The sequence below is a fragment of the Cryptotermes secundus genome, unplaced genomic scaffold (assembly GCF_002891405.2).
Source record: "Cryptotermes secundus unplaced genomic scaffold, Csec_1.0 scaffold2204, whole genome shotgun sequence".
Lineage (NCBI taxonomy): Eukaryota > Metazoa > Arthropoda > Insecta > Blattodea > Kalotermitidae > Cryptotermes > Cryptotermes secundus.
This window is the reverse complement of record NW_019742009.1, coordinates 56,656-79,796: the sequence shown is the minus strand read 5'-3', so window position 1 is coordinate 79,796 and position 23,141 is coordinate 56,656. Positions and strand designations below refer to the sequence as shown.

At 39.9% G+C, this 23,141-nt stretch overlaps 1 protein-coding gene across 1 annotated transcript; it reads right to left on the bottom strand.

Annotated features, from left to right (window-relative positions):
* Nucleotides 1–3,147: 3,147 nt before the first annotated feature.
* LOC111873012 (histone H4 transcription factor-like) lies at nt 3,148–21,167 on the bottom strand. Its single transcript, XM_023867363.1, has 11 exons — nt 21,135–21,167; nt 19,442–19,712; nt 16,896–17,093; nt 16,308–16,467; nt 16,007–16,215; nt 14,187–14,345; nt 13,853–14,009; nt 10,416–10,545; nt 8,748–8,825; nt 6,954–7,087; nt 3,148–3,310 (listed from the first exon to the last, which is right to left on the bottom strand). Exons 1-11 carry the CDS (start codon nt 21,165–21,167, stop codon nt 3,148–3,150), a joined length of 1,692 nt encoding a protein of 563 aa, XP_023723131.1.
* Nucleotides 21,168–23,141: the final 1,974 nt, after the last annotated feature.

The following is a 23,141-nucleotide window of genomic DNA, read 5'->3' as shown; positions in this document are numbered from 1 at the left end:
TATCCATCCCACTCCTCAAGTAGGGATGCAAATACAATGATACTCATCGAGGCGATGTTTCTGTGGTAATGGTGAACTATACTGCTGTCATTTGTTCAGGAAATTTTCTTAGTTTATTTAACACCTGTTTCTCAATGGTGTATGAGAACACAGAAGAAAACAGTTGTGACAATTTGTGTGCTTTAGCGTTGGTGGTGCTGAAATTTAATGTTTTGGTATAACAGTTACATTAGTTTTACACAGTGGAATTGGGTGATAGACATATTATGTAGGTACAGGATTCTGCAGCAGCAGCACCACCACAACACATTCTCAACCATAAGGGTACCTACAGATAGCACACCTATCTAGTCTCCTGTTTCTGGCCACCATAACTGCAAACACACGGGTAAGCAAAACTGCAAGTGATTTTTTTATTTATTTAGAAGAATCATGTATATACAAAAATGGCCTTGACAATGTCCATCCAGCCCTCTGTAGAACTGCAAGTGAATGCTCAAACTGGCTTCTGGTGCCATCTGTGTGCAACAATGTAAAGCACTATTGGTTCATAGCTTCTCTAGGCTTCTTGTAACACCTGCAGTCCAGTGGCATTACTGTTTCCCAGTACATTGATGAGGAATATCAATGTAAATTATGAGCCACTGGTGCACAGGGTGAAACACTGATGGTTTCCATGACAGGACTGCCTTCAGGGCAGGTGGATGCAGATCATAATCTTGTATGCAAGCCTTGAAGGGAGACATGATTTACCAATACAGTACCTACAGAATGGTAAAATTAATGTCCTCCTGACAAACATAGTCGGGCAATAGTAGATGGTAGCCTGCAACCTTGTAGACTTGTACAATTTTGTCGACTAATGCGATGATGATAATCAGACTAACACAAACAGAGAACATATACTCTTGCAGAAGTTGATGGCAACTGTTAAGCATGGTCAGAAAATAACTCTATTGTTGTGCCTCAAATCGAACCATAATTTTTGTCACTCTGAGGATTTCTCAGTAAGGCAATAATATGCAGCAAGTTTCCAAGTATAGAGCATATGGCAGCATCAACAACCACTATACTCAGATCCTCATTCAGATTTATTCACTGCCAGGAATTATATTCATTCATATTCAACCAACTCTCCACTTGAAATTCAAATGTAACTTTTTTAGAGATTGTCCCAGAATAATAATAGGTCTACTTATTAAAAGTGGGGTTTCAAGATACAACCAGACCAGCTTGCATCTTATCAGGGAGCTACTAGGGACAAGCAGTCTTAAGGACAGGGCAGAGGGAGCAGTAGGGGAACAAACACCATGGAAAACCAAGCCACAGAAAGTAAGGTGAGACCAAACACAGCCCTTGGAGAAGAAAAAATGGCAGTATGCCAGTCGGCTCTTCGGGACAAAGAGCATTAAGCAGGGAGCCTATGTGGCATATAGATCCATTGCTAAGAGGCGACTCTTTAACAACAGCCACTGCTATGGCGTGCCCACAGCTTATGTGTGCACGGTGACATCACATACCAATAATAAGAGGTGATGCGGCAGTGATTTCTGTAGGTCTGCTCCAAGGCTATATGATTCAACTGACCATGTTCTGTTACATGAGTGAGTGCAGTGCAGTGCAGTTAAGGGTTCATCTGTGGAGTGTTAAACAGCGGACAACAGAGGTAGAATAATCTGCATTGCTAACATTCATTACCAGGAAACATTTAATGAGAACACTATAGAGGAATAGCAATTATTGAGAACTGCTACCAAGTAAAGACTAGTGGAAATAGACTGAGAAGTCTTAGCGTTGAGTGATCTGTAGTGTGGAAATCATCAACAGTGTAATAGTTATTTGTAATTATGACCTGTAAGCAGTCAATAAATCCAATTACCAATCCAAACCCTGTTTATAGTCACTAAAACATGTGACGATGGTGTCAGAAGTGCTATAGATTGGACTGGTTGAAAAAGGGAGATGATGACCTGCCAAGAAATGACATAGGCATGTCTGGACAATAAGGACACAAATCCAGAAGAGATACCGTCTGAGGCAGTGCATCGGGAGGTCCCCAAGGAAGGAGCTACAGTGAAATCTTCGGGAGCATTGAAGAAGGGGTATGGGGGCTGGAAGCTAGCCACAGGGCGCTGCAGGAACAGCCCAGGGGAAACTGTGGTTCCCAGAAGAAATTAGCCGCTGCCCACATAGGGATGACCCACTGTGCAAGAATGGCATGGCGAAAGGTATGTGTCATCAGGAAGAATCAGACTAGAAACAAGGCCAGATGACGAACTCTGAGAGGATGGATGTCTGGCAGTAGGTGTCAGCTGAAAACAGAATACAATAATGGGATGACGAACAGAGGTCTTAGACAGCAGCTATGAAACAAGAGGGAATTCAACAAGTTCCTCAGGGAGACCTTATGACTGGAGTTTGTGAAGTGAACAGACAGGTCTTCTGTTGGGTTGGACACTGTGGAGGAGATGGCCCCCTCTGGAAAAGAAAAAGATACCATGCAAGGTGTAAGAGCTAGAAATGTGGGAGCACTGGCCACTTGGGATAGCTTTGTCCCAACAGTGGGAAAAAGAAGAAAAACTTTGGATGATGGTGATACACCTGGACTGTCTAAAACCTGCTGGCAAAGCCCCTCACCCAGGGGGAAGCGGGAGCAGTTGAACAGAAGTCACAGCAGAAAAGACCAAGCAACTTGCAGGAAGGTGAGATGTCACAAGCAGACACCTCGGAAAAGAAGGAATGGTGACATACTGATATGATACTCAGGACAAGTACACTATACCTAACTTAAAACTTCTAGGATGGTAATACTTCCTGGGAGCAAGCCCTGTAACTCAGTCTCCATATTTCTTCTAGACACAAGAGTCCCACTGCCATCATGTTCTATTATTGAGATGACAGTAATACTCCCTGGGGGCAAGCCCCATAACTCAATAGTCTCCATATCTTCCCCGCACACAACAGTCCCACCGCCATCATGTTCTTTTATTGAGATGACAGTAATATCTTCCCCGCACACAACAGTCCCACTGCCATCATGTTCTATTATTGAGATGACAGTAATACTCCCTGGGGGCAAGCTGCAAAACTTGGCAGTCTTCATGTCTTCTCCAGACACAACAGCCCCACTGTCATCATGCTCTATTATCAAGACGACAAAATTTCTCCTCCTGCCTCTTGTGTCAGGGGGTCATCTTCATTGATGCAAAATGGCTGGCGGACTTCCAACACCATTACCTTCTGGGTCACTTTCATAGTTTCAGTGTCTGTTGTCAGAAGACGGAACAAGCCATCACCGTTCTGCTTGTACCTGCAACAGTTGAGTTGGATTATCATAATAATTCCATTACCTCCAAGGTTCCAGCAAGATATAACACGGAATTATTTTCAGATACACTGCAAGGAACTAGGTCCTTGAATTTCCCCACCAAGGAAAAATATACTTATATGTCTCAAATTGTTATGGTTTTATGTCACTTGTAATGATCTTTTATCTGAAGGAATGCTACTTGAGTTTTGATCTCATAACCAATATCATACTTTCAGATGGAAGTTTTTATCAAATGAGGCTTCCTCTGAAACCAACTGTTCAGCTGATAAACTAGCAGTTCTGGGCAGAACTCATAAAGCCCATTTTGCTATTGTGTATGTTGCTGGCCCTGGAGATATATCACTATTATTCCTGTAAAGAACTTATTAAGTACAGATTCTGTCTACCTTAAATCTGTGGGATGCAGCCTTATATTTCACACCAATTTTCATGCTTGTAACTGCTGACTTACAAACAATATTTCATACTTATTGGCGGGTACTGCACCTTGTACTAGAAGCTTCCTTTCTCCCAAGGGCATGGGCTCTGTGTAATGAAGACCTTTGTTCCTCACTTTGAAAAAATCTATGAGTAACTGTTCATTCATTCGTTTATTCAGCATTCCATAAATCCTTACATGGTTAAACACCAATGGATATATAAATAGTCAACATGAGTAAACATAATCACATACTCNCCATCATCTATAACAATAAAGCGCTATCAACTACCACCCGTAACAATCCAAAACTTTAATTGCTGTCACAGTTAAAATATTCGTCCAATGAATTAAATGAATTTAAAAATAGGAATCTTTTAACAGCGGACCTAATTTTTTTAATCTCATGAGCTTAAGTCTTTTATATTAGGTGGAAGTTTATTAAAAATTTTAATTCCAAAATAATATGTTCCCTTTTGAAAGACACTTATGTTGCACGAGGGATAATGGAGGTTATTACTATGTCTTGTGTTGACTGTATGAATCTCAGAATTAGACAAAATAGATCTTTGTTTTTGACCACAAATAACAAAACGGAAAAAATGTACTGTGAGTAAAGGGCAGAATCTTTAGTTTCTTAAACAACTCCCTACAAGAATCTCTACTTCTGGAATTGGCAATCACTCTTATAACCCTCTTCTGTAGTCTAAAGATACGTATGCAGAGGGGCGAATTACCCCAGAAAATCAGGCCATATGTCATAATAGAATGAAAATATGAAAAATATACTGATCTCATTGATTCTAATGACATATAGGGTTTAATAGCCCTAACTGCATACAAAGCTGAACCCAGTTTGGACATGAGCCAGTCAATGTGTCCTTTCCATGATAGGGTATTTTCAGTCATCGGACCGAGGAACTTAATATCAGCGGTTGTAGCAATTTGACTGTTACTATAAATGACAGGTATGTCCATTGTATTACTATTCTTGGTTGAGAAATGCATAAAATACGTTTTATCGAGACTCACTGTCAGTAAGTTAGCACTCAACCATTCATTTTTATTTTTGAATATTAAATTTAGTTTATTTTCATACTCAATATGATTAAAGTTCTTAACAATAATACTGGTATCATCCGCAAAGAGAATAGGTATTGATTTACTCTGTATAATATTTGGCAGATCACTAATGTATAACAAAAACAATAAGGGACCTAAGATTGATCCCTGGGGAACACCACTGACAATCTTATCCCAACCTGAGTGAGTGCACGTCTTATTAGTTACAACGCTTTGATGTCTACCATGAAGGTAGGATTCCAGTAATGCATTAGCTTTTCCTACTATTCCATAAAACTTTAATTTAGATAATAGAACATCATGATCAACACAATCAAAGGCTTTATTTAAGTCACAAAAAATGCTTCCAAATGGTATTTTATTATTCAAAGCCTTTAATATTTCATTAATTAAATTATATGAAGCAAGTTCTGTGGATGAATCATACCTGAAACCATATTGGTGACTGGATAATATATTGTTATCCTTTATGTGATGGAGCAATCTTATAAATATAATCTTTTCAATAACTTTTGAAAAGGATGTAAGTAACGATATAGGTCTATAATTCATCATATTCGTTTTACCATCAATTTTAAATAATGGTATTATTTCAGAGTATTTCAAATGAGTGGGGAAAACACACGTTGAAAGTACTCCGTTACAGATTAAGTTAAAAGAGAAATAATAGCAGGTGCGCTAGTTTTTAGAATACAGACCGAAATTTCATCATACCCATTAGAATTTTGTGGTTTTAATGACTTAATTATGTTTTCAATTTCTTTAGCAGATGTAGGTTTAAGTTTAATTTCAGGGAAGGGAGTCGGAAAAGCCTGAGATAAATAACTCCAATGTTTATCAATATCAAACTCTATAAAATGATCACTCTTAGCATTATTGCTGTTAATTCTATCTACTATAGTCAGAAAGTAGTTATTTAAAGAATTGGCAGTTAATTGGTGACTATCAGTTAGCTTCCCTTCAACATTTAAGAACTGCACTTCAGTATTACTGATTCTCTTACCAGTAATCATTTTAATAATATTCCATGTGGTTTTAATTTTATTGCTAGAATTCGAAATTAATCTATTATAATAAAGATTTTTGGCTGCCCTAATGACATTAGACAGAATTTTCGAGTAAGTCTGAAAATAGGATTTTAGGTTTGGTCATTACTGGTCTTCATACACAAATAGAGCTCTCTTTTATGTTGACATGAGGTGTTGAAATCTCAATTTTCCCCCAATCTACTGTGTAAAAGCACTAATAAAAACTCTCTTAAATAATATAAAATATCAACAGTTTTGGGTTTATTTATCTAAATCCACTAACTGTCATGCCCTTAGCAGGAATTTCCATTGCTGTAACCTTGATCCCAAAAGCTGGGCTTGTTACTGAGACAGATTTAAATTACATGCAAGATCATTACTGAATTTGGTGCTGCTCCTGGTTAATTTGGTGGGATAAATAAGTTGGATCCAACAGTGCAGATGTACTGCCCCTCATCCTCTTCTCTGTTATCACAGTTCACAAGTGCATAGCACAGGAACAGACAAATCTTATCTTTGTGGCATATGTTTCAATTTAGATAGAACATCAGGGGTAATCAGTTTTATCCTTACTGTTTCTTGGAAGACACCAACATTTTCAAAAAACCGACAATTTCCATCCAGCACCACAAATGCCTGGACTGTATCTCCACTACTTAACGTGCCTCCAGGTTGTGACAATTAATTAGACAGAAGGACAACATTACATTAGGCAATTAACTTTTGAACCACTGTACCTAGGAATGTGAAATTTGGTGTAGTGATGGATTGTAATCATATCCACACAGCTTAAATAAAAATGGTTTCAGGACACAAATTATAAACACAGAAACACCGTGAAGCCTTAGGGTTATATCTGATAAATTTAAACCAATGAAAATCTACAATAGCATAAATTTTGCACAACCACACACCGTTAGATCAATACTGTTATTATACAGAGGGCACAAAGGGCTTAATTCTTCCTGTAATATTTGTATTCTTGTGGGAATGTACTGCCCACAGCTGCATCACAAGCTTAGTATTTTTGTGAGGTTGTAGTGCAATGTTATTTTCACACAGACAAAAGTAACTTCTCATGAGCTGTACCAACCTAAATCTGCACTGCCCTGATGGCCGGCAGATGCTGTGTCGCTTACGGAGGTGACGTGTCAGCAGAGATCCACGTTGGAACAGGCTGTCACATATGTGGCAGCAGTACTGTGGCTGATCACATCCAGCATGGCACTAAAACATCAACAGCATAAAGCAACATGTTATTATGATGTACAATAATTTCATGCTGAAATTAATTTTCAGAGCAATGACAAAACACAATGGTACATGCATAGCAGAGGTTCTGTCAATACAGATATTGTATATAAATGAATTAATTATAAAAACTTCTTTATTGTCAGAACATATCTTGGTACAGTGGACATCAACAGGCCATTCTGCCTTTACTGTCAGCACTGATGCTGTTAGGTATACATTAGCCAAGTTCAGTTAATCAATCTACATGTTCAAAACAAGTTAGTGAACAATTACATGGACTGTATCTGATTTGTTGCATTGTCTCTGTTTGTTGAAACATTTAATTTTAAGTGGTTTTAGAACTTTTAAACATTTTAGAATTTACCAATGATTAATTATTTAAAGTACAGTGAACACATACTGATGAGGACTACCGCTATTCCTACGTGCACTTAGTACTGCAAAACACTTTGCTAGTTTGTAGAAGTCTGATACCAACAATCTGTATGTATTTTCTTCAATTTATAAGTTGTTTGTATACAGTCCTAGGGTTCTCTCTTCTGATAGTTGGCTGTTTTTTCAACTGTATTGCTAAGAATGAGTTATTTGCAATTTTTATTCTTCTCTCATGTGTCTTTTGTTGTAATAATGGAAACTCTCCTACACATCTCAAGAAAACACAACGTTGTGTTCCAATACAATATTTCAGATTAGAGGTCTAACAATAAATTTTGCGAACTCAGCATCGCATGCTTGCCATGGCAGGTGTGAACAGAAACCTCAGTATGGTTTGATGATGCTGGCATATCAGCATTTCAGAGTTGTGTTGTTGATCTAGGANCAATCTGTATGTATTTTCTTCAATTTATAAGTTGTTTGTATACAGTTCTAGGGTTCTCTCTTCTGATAGTTGGCTGTTTCTTCAACTGTATTGCTAAGAATGAGTTATTTGCAATTTTTATTCTTCTCTCATGTGTCTTTTGTTGTAATAATGGAAACTCTCCTACACATCTCAAGAAAACACAACGTTGTGTTCCAATACAATATTTCAGATTAGAGGTCTAACAATAAATTTTGCGAACTCAGCATCGCATGCTTGCCATGGCAGGTGTGAACAGAAACCTCAGTATGGTTTGATGATGCTGGCATATCAGCATTTCAGAGTTGTGTTGTTGATCTAGGACAGTCTCTTTCTGAGTAGCATCTATTATTGTCTGAGTGTGTTTTGGTGTGCTGTCACAAGAATGTCAGAGCTTGAATTAGAGCAATGAATAAACATTAAATTTCTTGTTAAAATTGGCAAGAGTGGAAGCAAAATCAGAGAGATGTTAGTGCAATTTTATGCGCATAATGCTATGGAGAAAACAGCACATTACAAGTGGGTGACACGTTTTTCTAAGAGAAGAGAAAGTTTCACTGATGAAGAGAGATCAGGATGGTCAGCAATGAGCAGAACTGAAGAAAACACAGAAAAAGTTCATCAAACTGTGCGTGAAAATCGTCAGCTGTCAGGAGCACAGCAGAGCAAGAAAACATTGACAGAGAAACAATTAAGAAAATCTTAACTGAAGATCTTGACATGAGGAAGGTGTGTGCAAAAATGGTCCCAAAGGAGCTCACCAAAGAACAAAATCAAAGAAGAGTCAAAATTTGCCAAAACCTTTTCGAGGGGCAAGATGACATTTTGGACCATGTCATCATAGGTGATAAAGCATGAGTCACCAACATGACCCTGAAATGAAGCAGCAAAGTTCACAATGGAAGAATGCCAATTCTCCACGACCAAAAAACACCCGTCAGCCCAAATCAAGAGTCAAAAGAATGTTGCTAATTGTTTTGATATTAGAGGGATTCTTCCTTATGAGTTTGTACCAACTGGACAAACAGTCAACAAAATTTACTATTTGGAAGTACCCAGAAGGATCTGTAAAAAGTCAGATGGAAACAATCTGAACTTTTTGCCAAAAAACCTGCTCACACAACACTGTCTGTGAGGGAGTTTTTAGATAGTAAACAAATAACTGGCACTGGAACACCCACCCTATTCTTCAGATCTACCCCCAAGTGACCTTTTTCTGTTCCTGAGGATAAAGGAAATATTGAAAGGAAGGCATTTTGATGACACTGATGACATCAGGAGTAATACAACAGCAGCTCTGAAGGCCATCCCACAAAACCAGTAAAAAAACTGTTTTTAATGGTGGAACAGGCACTGACATCAGTGCATGGCTTCCAAACGTGAGTACTCTAGGCAACCACAGTGATATTCAGCAATGAGGTGTGTAGCACTTTTACTGCGAAGAGCTCGCGAACTTTATTGTCAGACCACGTATGCATCATCTACACTGGACTTAGAAGCCAGCTGACAAGTGAGGAAACCAATAAAATCAGTTTCATGTTCTCAACTGTTATACTTATGTAAATGGTTACTTGAAATTAGGATAGTGGAAACACTTTTATACTTGCAGAGATACTAATCATTCTAACATGGAGGAAGTGTGCCCAGAGGGAACAGAATTAGCACATTCAGGACTTATCCACTAGTGGGCACACTCCCCAAGTGAGAAATGAATTATCATACCAATCAGCAATCGCACAAGCAAGCAGAAGTCAGAATTCTAGTACCAGTGAATTATTTGGTGGCCAGCCACTATAACCTCCTTCATTTAACCTCTATATGATCTGCTTCACAGCCAGTTCAAGCAACTTGCCACTGTTCAAACAGCAGCATTAAGTATGAGCCTGCTACAGTGTTTGCTTCATTGGTCTTGGTTCAATGATTTGATATCCCACATTGCCATGAGTGGTGTACTTTATGCACATGAATAATAAAGATGTCATTCACTGAGGGAGGAACAAGAAATCTCTCCCCCAACAGCATTTCACCACAAAACTGGAAGCCTGTTACAGATGATATTTGAAGTTGACATGGGTGACTGGACTACTTCATGGAGATTCAACCAGAAGGCATATGAATACCATCAGGATGTGAAGCACCAGTTGCCAAGCTTGCAGAACAAGCGACTCAAAACAAAGCTGTGACTGAAGCCCGTTCTCTTCCTTCCAAAACCGAAACAAATATGGCATGACAGACAGAGAGAGACAGTTTTAACAGAACTGTTCAGTTTTGGAACAACAGAGTCCTCAAACTACAAGTGTGCCTACTGATCAGAATATTGATGCTGAGTAGCAGTGCAACAAAACCTAAGAATATCAACAACACTGAAACAAAAGTCTTTATGAAAATACTTTTCCATTTCATGTGGAGAGTTCATCCCCAAAGGTTTCTTCATACAATGAAATCACATATGAATTCACATACCCTGTCACAATGCCTGCGAAGCCCATAGGCGCTGCGACACGAGAAATCACACCCCTTCTCCTTACAGTGGTAAAGTGGGTCAGAGCGGTGTGTATTCCAGTGCACCTTCAGATCATGGTGTGTCTTGGCTCTGAAGCAAAATACACATCAAAAAGATTACACTGTTAACCTTCATTTTCTGATCACTTCTGACAACCAGGAGTGCTGTTTGACTTCAATTAACTTTTACAAGCACCTCATTAAGTATTCAGTAAATCAAATGTCTGCTACGGAGAAAATCTTGAATCAAATTACATGAAGTATTTCTCACTATTAAATTAACTTAAAGGGACACTTTAAGCAGGAACATCACGCTTCAGTAGAGTCAATATGTGGGCAGAAATGACTGGCAGCAGGATAATGCACACAGTTTGCTTCACTGAGAATGTCAATTAGTTACCAGACAAAGCTAAGGTGCTACTTGCATGCTCCTCATTCTCACACAAGAGTACAAAACAGAATGTCTTTTTCCAAGTGACAGGCTAATTTATTAAGAGTCTGTCATGAGTGATTTTTGGTTATTTAATAGTATTTCAATATTTTTACTTTGTGGGCTGGGTCCATGGATTTGCGCCTCTACATTGGTTGATCTGCTGCTTGCTGCAAGGTGCACACAAACTTTTCCTATGAAAAACCATGCTTGATGGCATTATGTTACATGGTGAGCAGTGTGGTTCATGTGTGGGAGTTTATGATTTCTCAGCAGTAGGCAGCAGTTGTCAGTTCCTTTAGCCATTTGTTCTCAGTTTCAGTTAATGAGCAGTGCGGTGCATCATGGTTCGGTATACTTTCTTAGAGCAACATGTGTTTCTGTATGACGCAAAATAATTACTACTGAATTTCATAGAATTCGCATCCAACCAACAGTGTTCTGCTCCATCCAGTGAAATTTGGTGTCTGGTGCGCTTTAATTGCAAGAAGGATTGTTGGACCTGTGTTTAATGAAACAATTAATTGTCAAAGATATGTACAAGTCATTCTTGGGCAGTTCTTATCAGAGTTAACAGATGAAGAAAGACTCCATGGCTGGTCTCAGTAAGACTCAGTGACTGCCCACATTTCACACATGTCAATGCAGGCTTTTTCTGATGTCTTTGGGGACAGAATTATCAGCAGTTGTATTTCACCAGCACGTTCAGCTCAACTTAATCCTTGTGACTGTTTTTTCTAGGGTTGTTTGAATGACAAAGTTTATAATAGTAATCCTTGATCTATACATCCACTACCCCAAACACCTTAATGGCCTAATGCTTAATTAGTTAAGCACAGGGACAAATTTATCTTCAAATGGAAGAACTAAAAGAAAATATTCATAGGGAAATTGCAAATATTCTTGCAGAACAGCTTCAAAGGGTAAATCAGAACCTCTTCCATCGATGCGAGAAATGTCTACATGTAGAGGGACAGCATTTTCATAACACCCTGTCATCTGTGATTTAGGTAAGAACTTCCCTTCATTCATAATGTAATCGACTATCAGGCATGCTGATTCATCAGAAAAATTTACACGTGCCTTGCAGCAAGCAGTGCACCAGCAGTCGTAAAGTGCAGGGCCATGGACCCGGTCCACAAAGTAATAATAATCCCTGTTTTATCAAATGAGATGAGCAGGCGACCATAAATGGTGAAGTGAAAATGGTTACTGACTACCTGACATTCTCTCATGATTCACCTGGAAAAGCTCAGACCACAACTAGGATAGCTAATTTGCCAGAAGAGGTTCAAGCAATATTAGTCAGATGGAGTTTGCACAGTTGAATTATTTGCTTATAGTTTATTTAATAATGCTTTGTAAATATGTCAGTGTGTGTGTGTGTGTGCTGCCAAGTGGAAAGAATCTGCAAGGAGCTTGTGATGGCCTAATTTGAGGTACCATCACAGCATTTGCCTCGAGGGCCTGGAAGAACCATGAAAAAAGTTTACCAGAACAGCTGGTGTTCCTGCTCAGATTAGAGGCAAGCACCTCTTGAATAAGATTCAGAAGTATGTGGGTAGGCTGAAAAGTAATGCACACATGCTTGTAGAGCGCGAACAAAAACAAATAGCAAGATCGGGCAAAAAGTACATTAAAGTACAATTCTTAAGTTTCAAAAGCATATATTTATTTTTCAACATAGTCACCGTTAAGGCTAACACATTTCTCCCAGCGTGTAACAAGTTTTTTTATTCCGTCACTGAAAAATTCTTCCGACTTTTCTCGAATCCAGGACTTGACAGCTGCCTTCACCTCATCGTCCAAGGTGTAATGATTACCCTTGAGGTTGTTCTTGAGTAGAGGAAAAAAATAAAAATCGCAAGGCGCAAGATCGGGGGAATAAGGAGGGTGTGGAATCGGTTCAAACTTCAGGTTTCACAGAGCCTCTTCAGTTGCGTGCGAGGTGTGTGGACGAGCGTTGTCATGTTGCAAGATTATTGGCGCCAGGCTGCCTCCAACACGACAAACTCGACGCCGGAGGTGTTTTAGAGTCTGTATGTACTGAGAAGAATTTACCGTTGCCCCTCGTTTCAGAAAATCGGTCACATAAACTCGGTGAGCATCCCAAAACACAGTCAAAATAAGTTTTTTTGCGGATGGCTGTGATTTGAACTTTTTCTCCTAAGGAGAAGACGGATGTCAATATTCAGCGCTCTGTCTTTTCTCTTCCGGGTCGTAACGATGGACCCATGACTCGTCCCCTGTCACAATATTCAAAAGAAAGTCATCTCCTTCGTCACGGTAGTGCGGCAAAAGTTGCTCGCAGCATTCCAATCGACGCTGTTTGTTCTCATCTGTGAGACGGCGTGGTACCGATCGTGCACAGATTTTACGGTATCCCAATTATTCAATAATGAAGCAGACACGTTCCTTGGATATTTCAATATGGTTTGCGATATGCTTTTGAGTGATTCGCCGGTCATTTTGAATCAAATCGTCGACGAGTTTGCGATGATTATCGTCTGTGGCAGTGATTGGACGTCCGCTGCATGTTTCATCAACAATTATGGCTTTTCCAGGCTCGCAACCATGAAATTTTATTACCCATCAATTTACAGTAGACCTATCAACAGCATCGTCACCATAAACAGCCTTTAAACGACGATAATTCTCAGTAGGAGTCACATTTCAGCAGTTAAAAATTCGATAACAGCATGCTGTTTAACTCGCATTGACATAGCACTAGAACACGTCTCCATACTTCCGCTTCTCGAAATACACTGGATGAACGCAACGACCTCAAACCTGCGCATGCGTATTGAGGGGGGAATGTTACTTCCACGTGCCACCTGGCGTGCTTCTCAAGGTCATTTCGTTCGCGCTCTACAAGCATGTGTGCATTACTTTTCAGCCTACCTACGTATTACCATCTGTGCCAAGTAGCTCAGTCAGTCAGTGTGAGGGTCAGGAGGCTTCTACTCACCTATATTCACAAGAGCTGCACTTGAATGGCTTGCTATCCAAGTGTCTATACCGAATGTGCACACTAAGGTTTGATGGACAGGAGCAAGTCTTGTCACAGAATGGACATTTGAGGTGGTTATTCACCGCTTTTTTAGATCTAAACTGGTACCCTCGCACTGCAACAAATCACACCATCATACACTCAGTAATGTTGCATATGGTGGAACACAACACACAGTTCCAAACTTAAACAAATATACATCTGATCTAAAACAATATCTTAAATTTCAACTCTCATTATCGCGGGCGCGCGCGCGTGTGTGTGTGTGTGTGCATAAATGTTTATCACTTACATTCTGAGGGAACCTGATGCATACAGTGGTAAGAAAACCTTGCTCTGCTTGCGAAGAGCCCGCCACATGTTGGACATCCCACAAGTTTCTCCTGCGTATGGGTTCTAACATGTTCTGCCAGTTTCCATATCGATGGATACACAGAGTTGGACATGCACCCTGCAACATGTAGAAGTTTACACTTCAGTATCAACATTAATCTCTTTGTACACCTGTTGTGTGAAATCTCAATCTCCTTGTGAATATGACACCATGGAAGCCAGGATAGTGTAGTCAATATAGTAACTGCCTATAGGGTGGATCACCAAGGGGTTGGAGCTCAAGTCCAGGTAGGGTCAAGAATTTTATGTTCCCCACATCGTCCAGACCAGTTCTGGGGCCCATCTACATGTACCAGGGGTAAAGCGGCCGGGGCATGAAGATGGCCACTCACCTGCAAGTAGTGCTGAGGTCAAGAAAATATGATCTATACATCCACTCCCTCATACACATTCATGACACATTGCTTAATTAGTTAAGCACTGGGACATCTTTACACTTACCTTTATATGACAGTGTAGTTTAGTTGTGTGGTTGTTACTTAATGATGTCTGATGAAATGGAGAAGTCATTTAATATCAAATGAGATGAAAGAGTGATTACATATTCTAAACAGAAATATCTGAAGGAATGTCGTACTCTGGCATCCTACGCACATATGCAATTACTGTATCATATGCAACATTTATTCTTGTGTCAGTGTATATATCTTCATGATATGTTTCACCTGTACATGGCCATCATCAGGTACATACCAATTTTACTAAACTCTTTCACATGTGAAAGTGACGTTAATTTGTAAATATTATTCTGTACATATGATTCTCTAAAACATGTATGTAGAATAAGGGTGACCAGATAATAAGTTGCATTTAAGAGAGAAATATATATGTGAAATAAAGGGCATACTAATGCAACAGGATGCTCAAATATAATATTATAAAAAGAAAACACTGGGTGCAGCTGTTCTTCCATGACAATTTAAACCCAGAAGCTTATATCATTTTGAAAGAGCTATACCTGGATCCAGACTCATTCTTCTTTCTTTCCAAAGCCAAATCTATTTTGTCCTACCTAGCACAGTCTGCATGGCATCTGTCTTATATACCAGGCTCCTACTCAATTAACCGCACAAAAACAAAATTAGCAGCTTCATTAACCTTTCATACCACCAAAAGAAACAAATGAATCACAGAAGCACGTTAGAACAGCTGAAACCACGAAACTATGCTGCAAAGCAACTGTGAGAAGACTGCCTTGATCAGATGCCTGCGAGTTGAGTTTCTCAGTCTTACACAAGTGGCAGTGCAACTGCATTGCCATTTCCTCAATTTGCACAGCTCTGTTCAGTTTTCCAAAAATGCCACAAACAATAATGGACTTGAGAGCAACAATCATTGAGGCCTATAACAAGATAGCTGAGGATATGTGCCATCAAGTAATCAACAAATCACAGTTCATGTTGAAGAAGCTGAAAGATGTAATGTTGGTCATACTAAACACTTGATTCACAGAGGATAAATCTCCATACAATGGTCTTTTGTTTTATATGTTAGTTTCCAGTAATGTAATTAAAATAAAGATTTCATTAGTAGATCAAATACTGGACCATTTCATGCGGAACCCTGCTAATGTACGATAAGCTTTTGAAATCTGCTGCGGCATGCAAAGAGGATAAATGGTAATCCTGCCAGCTAGAGCAACAGCCATGCATGCAGAACGATGGCGCTGAACTAATATAAGTTATGGTGAGAATTCATGATATGGGAAATAGAACTCACCACTCCAATGGCAAGGAATTCCTCCTTCCACTACTCTACCACGCGGGTTGCAATAGACATGCGCCTCAACATGGTTGAAGTAAATCTGCGAGTTGTTGAATGTCTGCTCACAGGTCTGCCAGCAGCATTCAAAAGCATGTGGCAGATCTGGTATCACATTCTTCCCAGCACAATGGAGTGTACAAACCTGGAACACAAGATCACTTTCTCTGTTGATATCATGATAATTCATAAGCTCCACACTTCAGTTCTCCTGTCAGCTGTGGATGTGAGCTGTTCTGTGCACTAATCAAATCCAAACTCTGATCGATCAGAGAAACTGCTGCTATCCTCATCAACACAGTCATTCCTGGTTCCAGGTCCCATGGAACTCATGACCATTACTCTACTGTCTCCCAATTCTGGGAGTTGTGCAACTTCACGCCCAACCTTGCACTCCATGGCTTTTATTAAATGCAGGTCTGTCATGAATAAAAAGCAAAATGTGCCTCAAGGATGCAGGGGATAGCAAGAAAAATAAATCCATAACTAAAAGCATTTGATTTGGACAAATATATAAGCTCCACGAGTTAGTGATGATGGTATATTAATATATTTACTGCATTTCTGGACATTAGCCATCATCCTGTTATTTAAAACACACAACATTTCAGAGACTGGACTCAGTCTCCATCTTCAGGGGAAACCTACTCAGCTGGGCCCAATCGTCAGAGCTAGTCCTTAATCCCAGGAGACAGAATGCAGTCTCCGAAAAGTTGCGTGCTTTAAATAAAAACAAGAGAACAAACAATGTACCAAAACATAATAATTGAAATAAATAAGCACTCTCTCAACACATGCTCAGTGCCACATTTTGTTTATAAGAGGCTGAGCAGGTATTAAGCATTACCACAAGATGACTTTAACAAATGTGTAAAGCACATATCTGCTGAATGCTCATCACTCACCGGTAGTTTTGAACGAGCCAAAATGTTTGACCCAATGCATTTTACTTTGGTATGGTATGAATGGAAATTGACGTGTCTTGTTATCTCATTGGAGTCTGCAGATTCGAAACCACACTGCTCCCACAGGCAGACATATACACCTGCAACATGCAAATTATGTCTCCAGTACCTCAAAGCATATAAATTAATTTATTATGGTTATTAACAATGAACTGTGCCTTATATGCAGCATGTCTGATATTCAGAACTGACTGCTCATCTTATGACAACTGCACTGGTACAGTGGAATATTACAGACCATCAAGGGACGCTACACACGAGAGCAAAAGCAATATCTAAAACAGGCTTTCTCATCTTGGCATAAACCGGAGGTATATGAAGAAATGGGAATACATACCTTACCTAAACAATGCATAACAATGCCTGTATACAAACTGAAAGCTGTGAAATGTCTGCAGTTTCAGGTTTACTCACGTTCCCATTTACTCTTCTCGGGACTTTTGTTCTTAATATAGGAAACACATAACAAGCATTTACCATCCTTTTCTTCCAAGCTTCTATCCATTTGCCCTCTTTACAAAAACAAGCATCAGCTATTTCTAGCAAAACTCATCATAGATAAATATGAAAAAATAAATATTGGGTAACAAAGGTCATTATGCTCAAAAAGCAGGGTAACAATAGCAAATACAAGAAGCTCCAGGCAGAAATCACAAATTCTAATTCCCTACTCGCAGAGAAGAATCAAAGTTATTCGAAAACAAAGAGTTTAGGAAAGTACGAGTGTCTGGGCCCAAGGGAGAGGAATCAAACGAATTATGAAAACTGCAAATGAAAGAGCTTTACAATGATTCTCTTAAATTGGCTGAGAGCCTTGCTGCACAAAGAATACAGGGTGGAAAACTGCATGCAAAACTTTGGCTGAAAAACTTCATAAAAAAAGGCTACTTGGGTTATCAGGGCAGAGACAGATATACTAAAATAATATAAATGTTAGGGAAACAAGCTGTGGCTACATGAAACAAATTAATTTTGAACAGAACAGGACTTCCACAGCAACAAGAACTGACCCTGCTCCAACTCTCAACATTATAGAATTTGATGGCTTGTCAATGTAACATTAAAATTCACATAATAAACCAGCTCAAACCAGTCCACTTACAAAATTGTTTATTTGTTTATTCTATTACTGTTCTCAAAGGAACCAAATTATTTTTAGGTTACTTTTTTTGTCTTCATGTATACTGTCACCTCTTTTTGCTACTGAACGTTCAACTGTGTTCACATGTGATATTCTTGCATCCATCTGAAAGAATAGCAAATGACCTGGTTTTTCCGTGACCCTTGTTCTAATAATTTAATGACGTTTCCCCCTGATAACTACAGAAAATAACAAATGTGTATTCCTTTGCTCTCAGATATATAACACAGGCCATCTACAAGTGGAATGCCTAACCTACTTAAAAAATAACTCTTCAGCTCTCTGGTGCAGGACATTTTATAAAGAATAGTGTGTGCATGTTTGAGCGCACAGTAGTGTAGTTGGGGCATGATGCTACAAGCTGGAAGGTTGTGGGTTCAAGTCCCAATGAGGTCATTGGATTTTCCAATTGAACTAACCCTTCCAGCCACAATACAGCCCCGGGGTTGACTCAGCCTCTAACAGAAGTGAGTACCAGTAATCTTCCTGGGGGTAAAGGGCAGCCGGTCTGTAAGGCTGACAACCTACTGTCACTTGTGATCTGGCTGTCTAGAAAATGTGGGAGCCTTTACCTCCAACAACCCTATGGGCCCCCCTGGCCTATTACAGGGATAGCTTTACCTTACCTTTATAGTGTACACGGTAAAGGTTACTCGAAATAGCCTCATGTTCCTTCAGCTGATCTTCTGATAAAGTCAAGAATACTTAATTCCCTCAAATCTCTAACCCTCTAGGTGCCAAGCCCTGCCACAGAACTCCCTGCTAGAAAGCAAAGAGCACTTGAAGGTAAATGCTGTAGAGAAAAAAGCTTCCTGAGATAACCTTCAAATGACCACAGGCTGAGATACCAAAAAAGTCTATTCTTTCCTATAAACACCAGTACAGAACACCTGATCCCATCTACTACAAGAAATGCTGTATTAAGTGTTTAACATTGAGCCCATCTGTTTGGTTGTGGCAATTTTAATGTAATCAAATTGGCTCATGGCAAAGCAAAGGGTTAATGCTTATTCTGTTATTTTACATGTTTTCTCCTACCATTTTCAAACCACTAAATACTTCTGAAATATTTTAACATTGAACAGAAGTTGATATGAGCAAAGCATAAATTGGACAAATTACAATGCCATGTATTGCTGGAAGCAGGAAGGATCATAGGGAACACACCAGAACCCCTACCTTCCTGATCATCAGTCATTTTCACCTCTAGATGTGGTATGTGGAGGCTGACGTGACGCACGAAGTGGTCAAGATTACCAGTGCGGTAATCACAGTCCCGCCACTCACACTGCAGATCTAGCCGCTCATCCTTCAGCTTTATCGCCTTGGCCTTACGCTTCTTTACACAGGCAGATGGTGCAACGCTAGCTGAATCATCGCTTGAATCTGTGGAGTCACAACGCTCTTCATATACTGGTGCCTCCTTCCTACAGACCTCATTCTTCATGACAATGTCAGATGACTGACTGTCCACATAGTCAGCACAGTGTGCCAGACCATCACCTTCCGGGCCTTCATCAGATGGTGACATGCTGGACATCTTGCTGCCTTTGCAGACCTGCAATACAACAGCCAGAAACTATTGTTGAATAACACTGAATTTGAGCATCCTGTTTCATTAGTTGAGCATTTGGTATTTATGTATAAGAGTCATGTAAATGCAGCATTTTCACAGTTTGTTCGTCAGATCACCACTTTTTTTGTGGGATGAGTTGGGATGGGACTGAGTCCACTTGGTATGTCAGCCACTATTTGGGCTATTGTACCAACCCAGATGGTAGAAGAGTATGGAGCATTTGTTGGAATGAGAAGTGGCACGGGAAACCAAACTACTCGGAGAAACCTACTCCAGTGCCACTTTAAACCACCACTTATTCCATGTTTTCATGGATATTTACAACTCTTTCCAGCTATATGGGACCATCATCAGGTATATATGATGATCTGTGTAAACTGTCACTCTGTATTCAATATTTTGTGGTACACAAGACACACATCTATACATAAAGTTTTATTTTTAACTAAGTTGGCATCATGTTAACGTAATTAAAAAAAGAATGTGGTCCAACACGCACTATATGCACTAGCCACCACAGTAGACAAAGCCAAAAACATTAGAAAACATGCACATTGCAGCCATAGCAAGATGTAGCACAGGTACTATAGTAGTGTCAAAAAATTTAATTAATAAAACTGATACGCTCTCTTAATCGCAATCAACTGAAACAGCTCACAATCAATCTTCAGCCGAGTCCTTCTTCCTTGACTGCTGAGGGCTCGCTCCATTCTCGTTCTGATTCTGCAATTCATTTGATTCTCTTCTATAGCCCTTATATAGTCTCGGAGCAGAATCCACAGAAAACACCATCTCTCAACAATTCGTAAGCATGTTTACCGCTCTGCTACCTAGAAATAGACGTCCTACCATTCCACGGTACGCTTCCGCAAGAATGTGTTTACCAAGCCGATCCTCAGCAACAGATCTGTATGTCATGGTTCCTTCCTTTCTGAGGTCTCTGCTTGTAATGTCTCGGTCTTTTCTGGGGTGACTTCTCTCGAACCGCTCCTGCTGTTCCCTCCTTTAGGCCCTTCATCCCGAGTGCTCTCTCAGAAGATTCCAGTCAGTCCAGGCATATCACTAACATCCCATGCTTTTCTTTTCAGACAGTGGGGGGAAAACTAACCCGAGTGGCCGGTGCGCCCACGTTTCCAGCCCCTCTTATTCTAATGCTGTGAGTACGATTTTCTCCATTTAGGAAGCGGTGACCACTCCACAATGCCCAGTCCCTGCTTTTCAAAGTCTGACAGACGATCCAGCCATTCGCTTTGTGATCTCCAGCCTGGACTTCTCCCTGTAGATCCTGCTGGATGTCCTCTCACTTCTTAGATGCAGCTGTTTCTTTGGGCCCTGGTCCCTAATTCAAGTGCTGCCTTCCGGATTCACCCTACGTGTCCTCCCGAGCGTCTGTCTTCATCCAACCTTGTCCTTGCTGTGTCCCTTGTGACGTGCCATTCCTGCACGGCAGGTTATCCTTCAGCAGCTGAGGTCCAATTTCTTCTGGGATCCACAATTTCCCCAGGTCCTTTCCTCTGGCTGACTGTGGTGCTCTGCAGCTATATTCCGACCCCTATGTCGCTTCCTCAGTCCTCCGACAGGTTTCACTGTGGCATATTCCTTGGGGACCTCCCTATCCTCTGCTCTGCATTCCATGTTCTCTGAAGTTGCCTCCTTGCACTTCGTTCTTTCCTGGCAGACCACTGTCTCTTTTCGCCATGCCCTCATGTCGTCTATGATCTCGTCCATTTTGGCTGTTTCATCATTATTTGCTCCATTTTTCATAGGCTGACAATATGACTAACCACTGCAGTCTTCAATCCAATCGATCAATCAACCATATCCCACTGCTGACACCAAAAATGTCGTGTGTTTATGGCTCCATGACTAATATTGACGGGTTCTTGATTGGATTACTGGATTTATTAACTCCTTCATGTACAATCTCTCTTAATCACAATCAAATGAAATCACTCACAATCAATCTTCAGCTGAACACTTCTTCCTTCATAATAATTGATTCTGATCAATCCAGTCCATTCCCAGCCCTATCCTACCTAAGATCCATTTTAATATTATCCTCCCTTAATAATGTTACATTTTAGCGTCCTGTTACACTGATTCATGTCCATGGTTTATGCGGACTGTCTTACAGTGTATACACTTTTTCACCTTATTCTTCACTTCCACACTACATGTTTCCGCACTAATGTGCCATCCTCAGGTGTCTTTATGCACGTTAAACTATTGTATTGCATGCCATGATGTCTTCATTCTAAAATGACTAAAATCTGTATTCGTCATATAGGATGATGAATTCTAAATAATAAAACTTTTCAGCAGTACAACGCATGCAGTAACAGGAGCAAAACACAACACAGAACACGATACACAAATATATGTAGGAAGAATGCTCACATAAAAGAGGATCGGCGTAAATCGCGTGTTTGAGTGTGACATAGGAAGAATCCTGAAAAGTTTTATTATTTACAATTCATCGTCCTATATGACGAATACAGATTTTAGTCATTTTAAAATGAAGACATCATGGCATGCAGTACAGTAGTTTAACGTGCATAAAGACACCTGAGGATGGCACATTAGTCCTGAAACATGTAGTGCGGAAGTGAAGAATAAGGTGAAAAAGTGTACTATACACTGTAAGACGGTCAGCATAAACCATGGACATTATCCTCCCACTTACATCTTGCTCTTCCTAGTGGTCTCTTCCCTTTTGGCTTTCCCACCGAAGTCTTATATGCATTCTTCTTCTCCCCCCTCCACGAGTGCTACATGTTCTGCCCATCTCATTTACATAAAAGATCCTGTGCCTGAAGAGTAGTATCTCATAGGATAACATTGTGTGGCCCATCAAAAGTCACCCAGATGACAGTACTCTTCATAACAACTGCTGTGGCAACCTGAAATCCTACAAACCTGTACCTAATTCATAAGTCTCATGACACCTCAACAACATATAATAACTCACTCAAAACGAAGACAGAACACACACACATACCCAGGAAGCCAAACAGTATAACACACGCAGTCGCAGGAGCACGACACAACAAAACCACAACACACAAGATAGTGAAGGAGTGCTCCAACAAAGGAGAATGGGCGTGACTGACGTAGTGAGGGGCGACGTAGCGATGTGGTATCCTGAACAATTTTAATATTTTTAACGTTGGACAATGTATATGATAGATACATATTTTAGTTATTTTAATGTGTGAACATGGCATGCAATGAACTGGTTTGACGTGGATAAGTAAGCACCTGAAGATGGCATTATTATGCCGAAACATGTAGTGCGAGGGAGAGAAGGAGAAAAATGAGTGTATGCACTGCAAGACGGATTAAATAAATCATGGACTTAAATCAGTGCAACAGGACGCTAAAATATAACATTACACTGGTGATGCTTGAATT

What these genes read in the sequence shown, in the direction of transcription:
- LOC111873012 (XM_023867363.1), bottom strand. Translation starts at nt 21,167, where the DNA reads ATGGCACGTCACAAGGGACACAGCAAGGACAAG. An exon ending in TTTGTTAAAGTCATCTTGTG is followed by an intron (nt 16,468 to 16,895) that starts GTAATGCTTAAT and finishes TATTCATGACAG; the next exon opens with ACCTGCATTTAATAAAAGCC. An exon ending in TGCCCCTCGAAAAGGTTTTG is followed by an intron (nt 7,088 to 8,747) that starts GCAAATTTTGAC and finishes TTGATGTTTTAG; the next exon opens with TGCCATGCTGGATGTGATCA.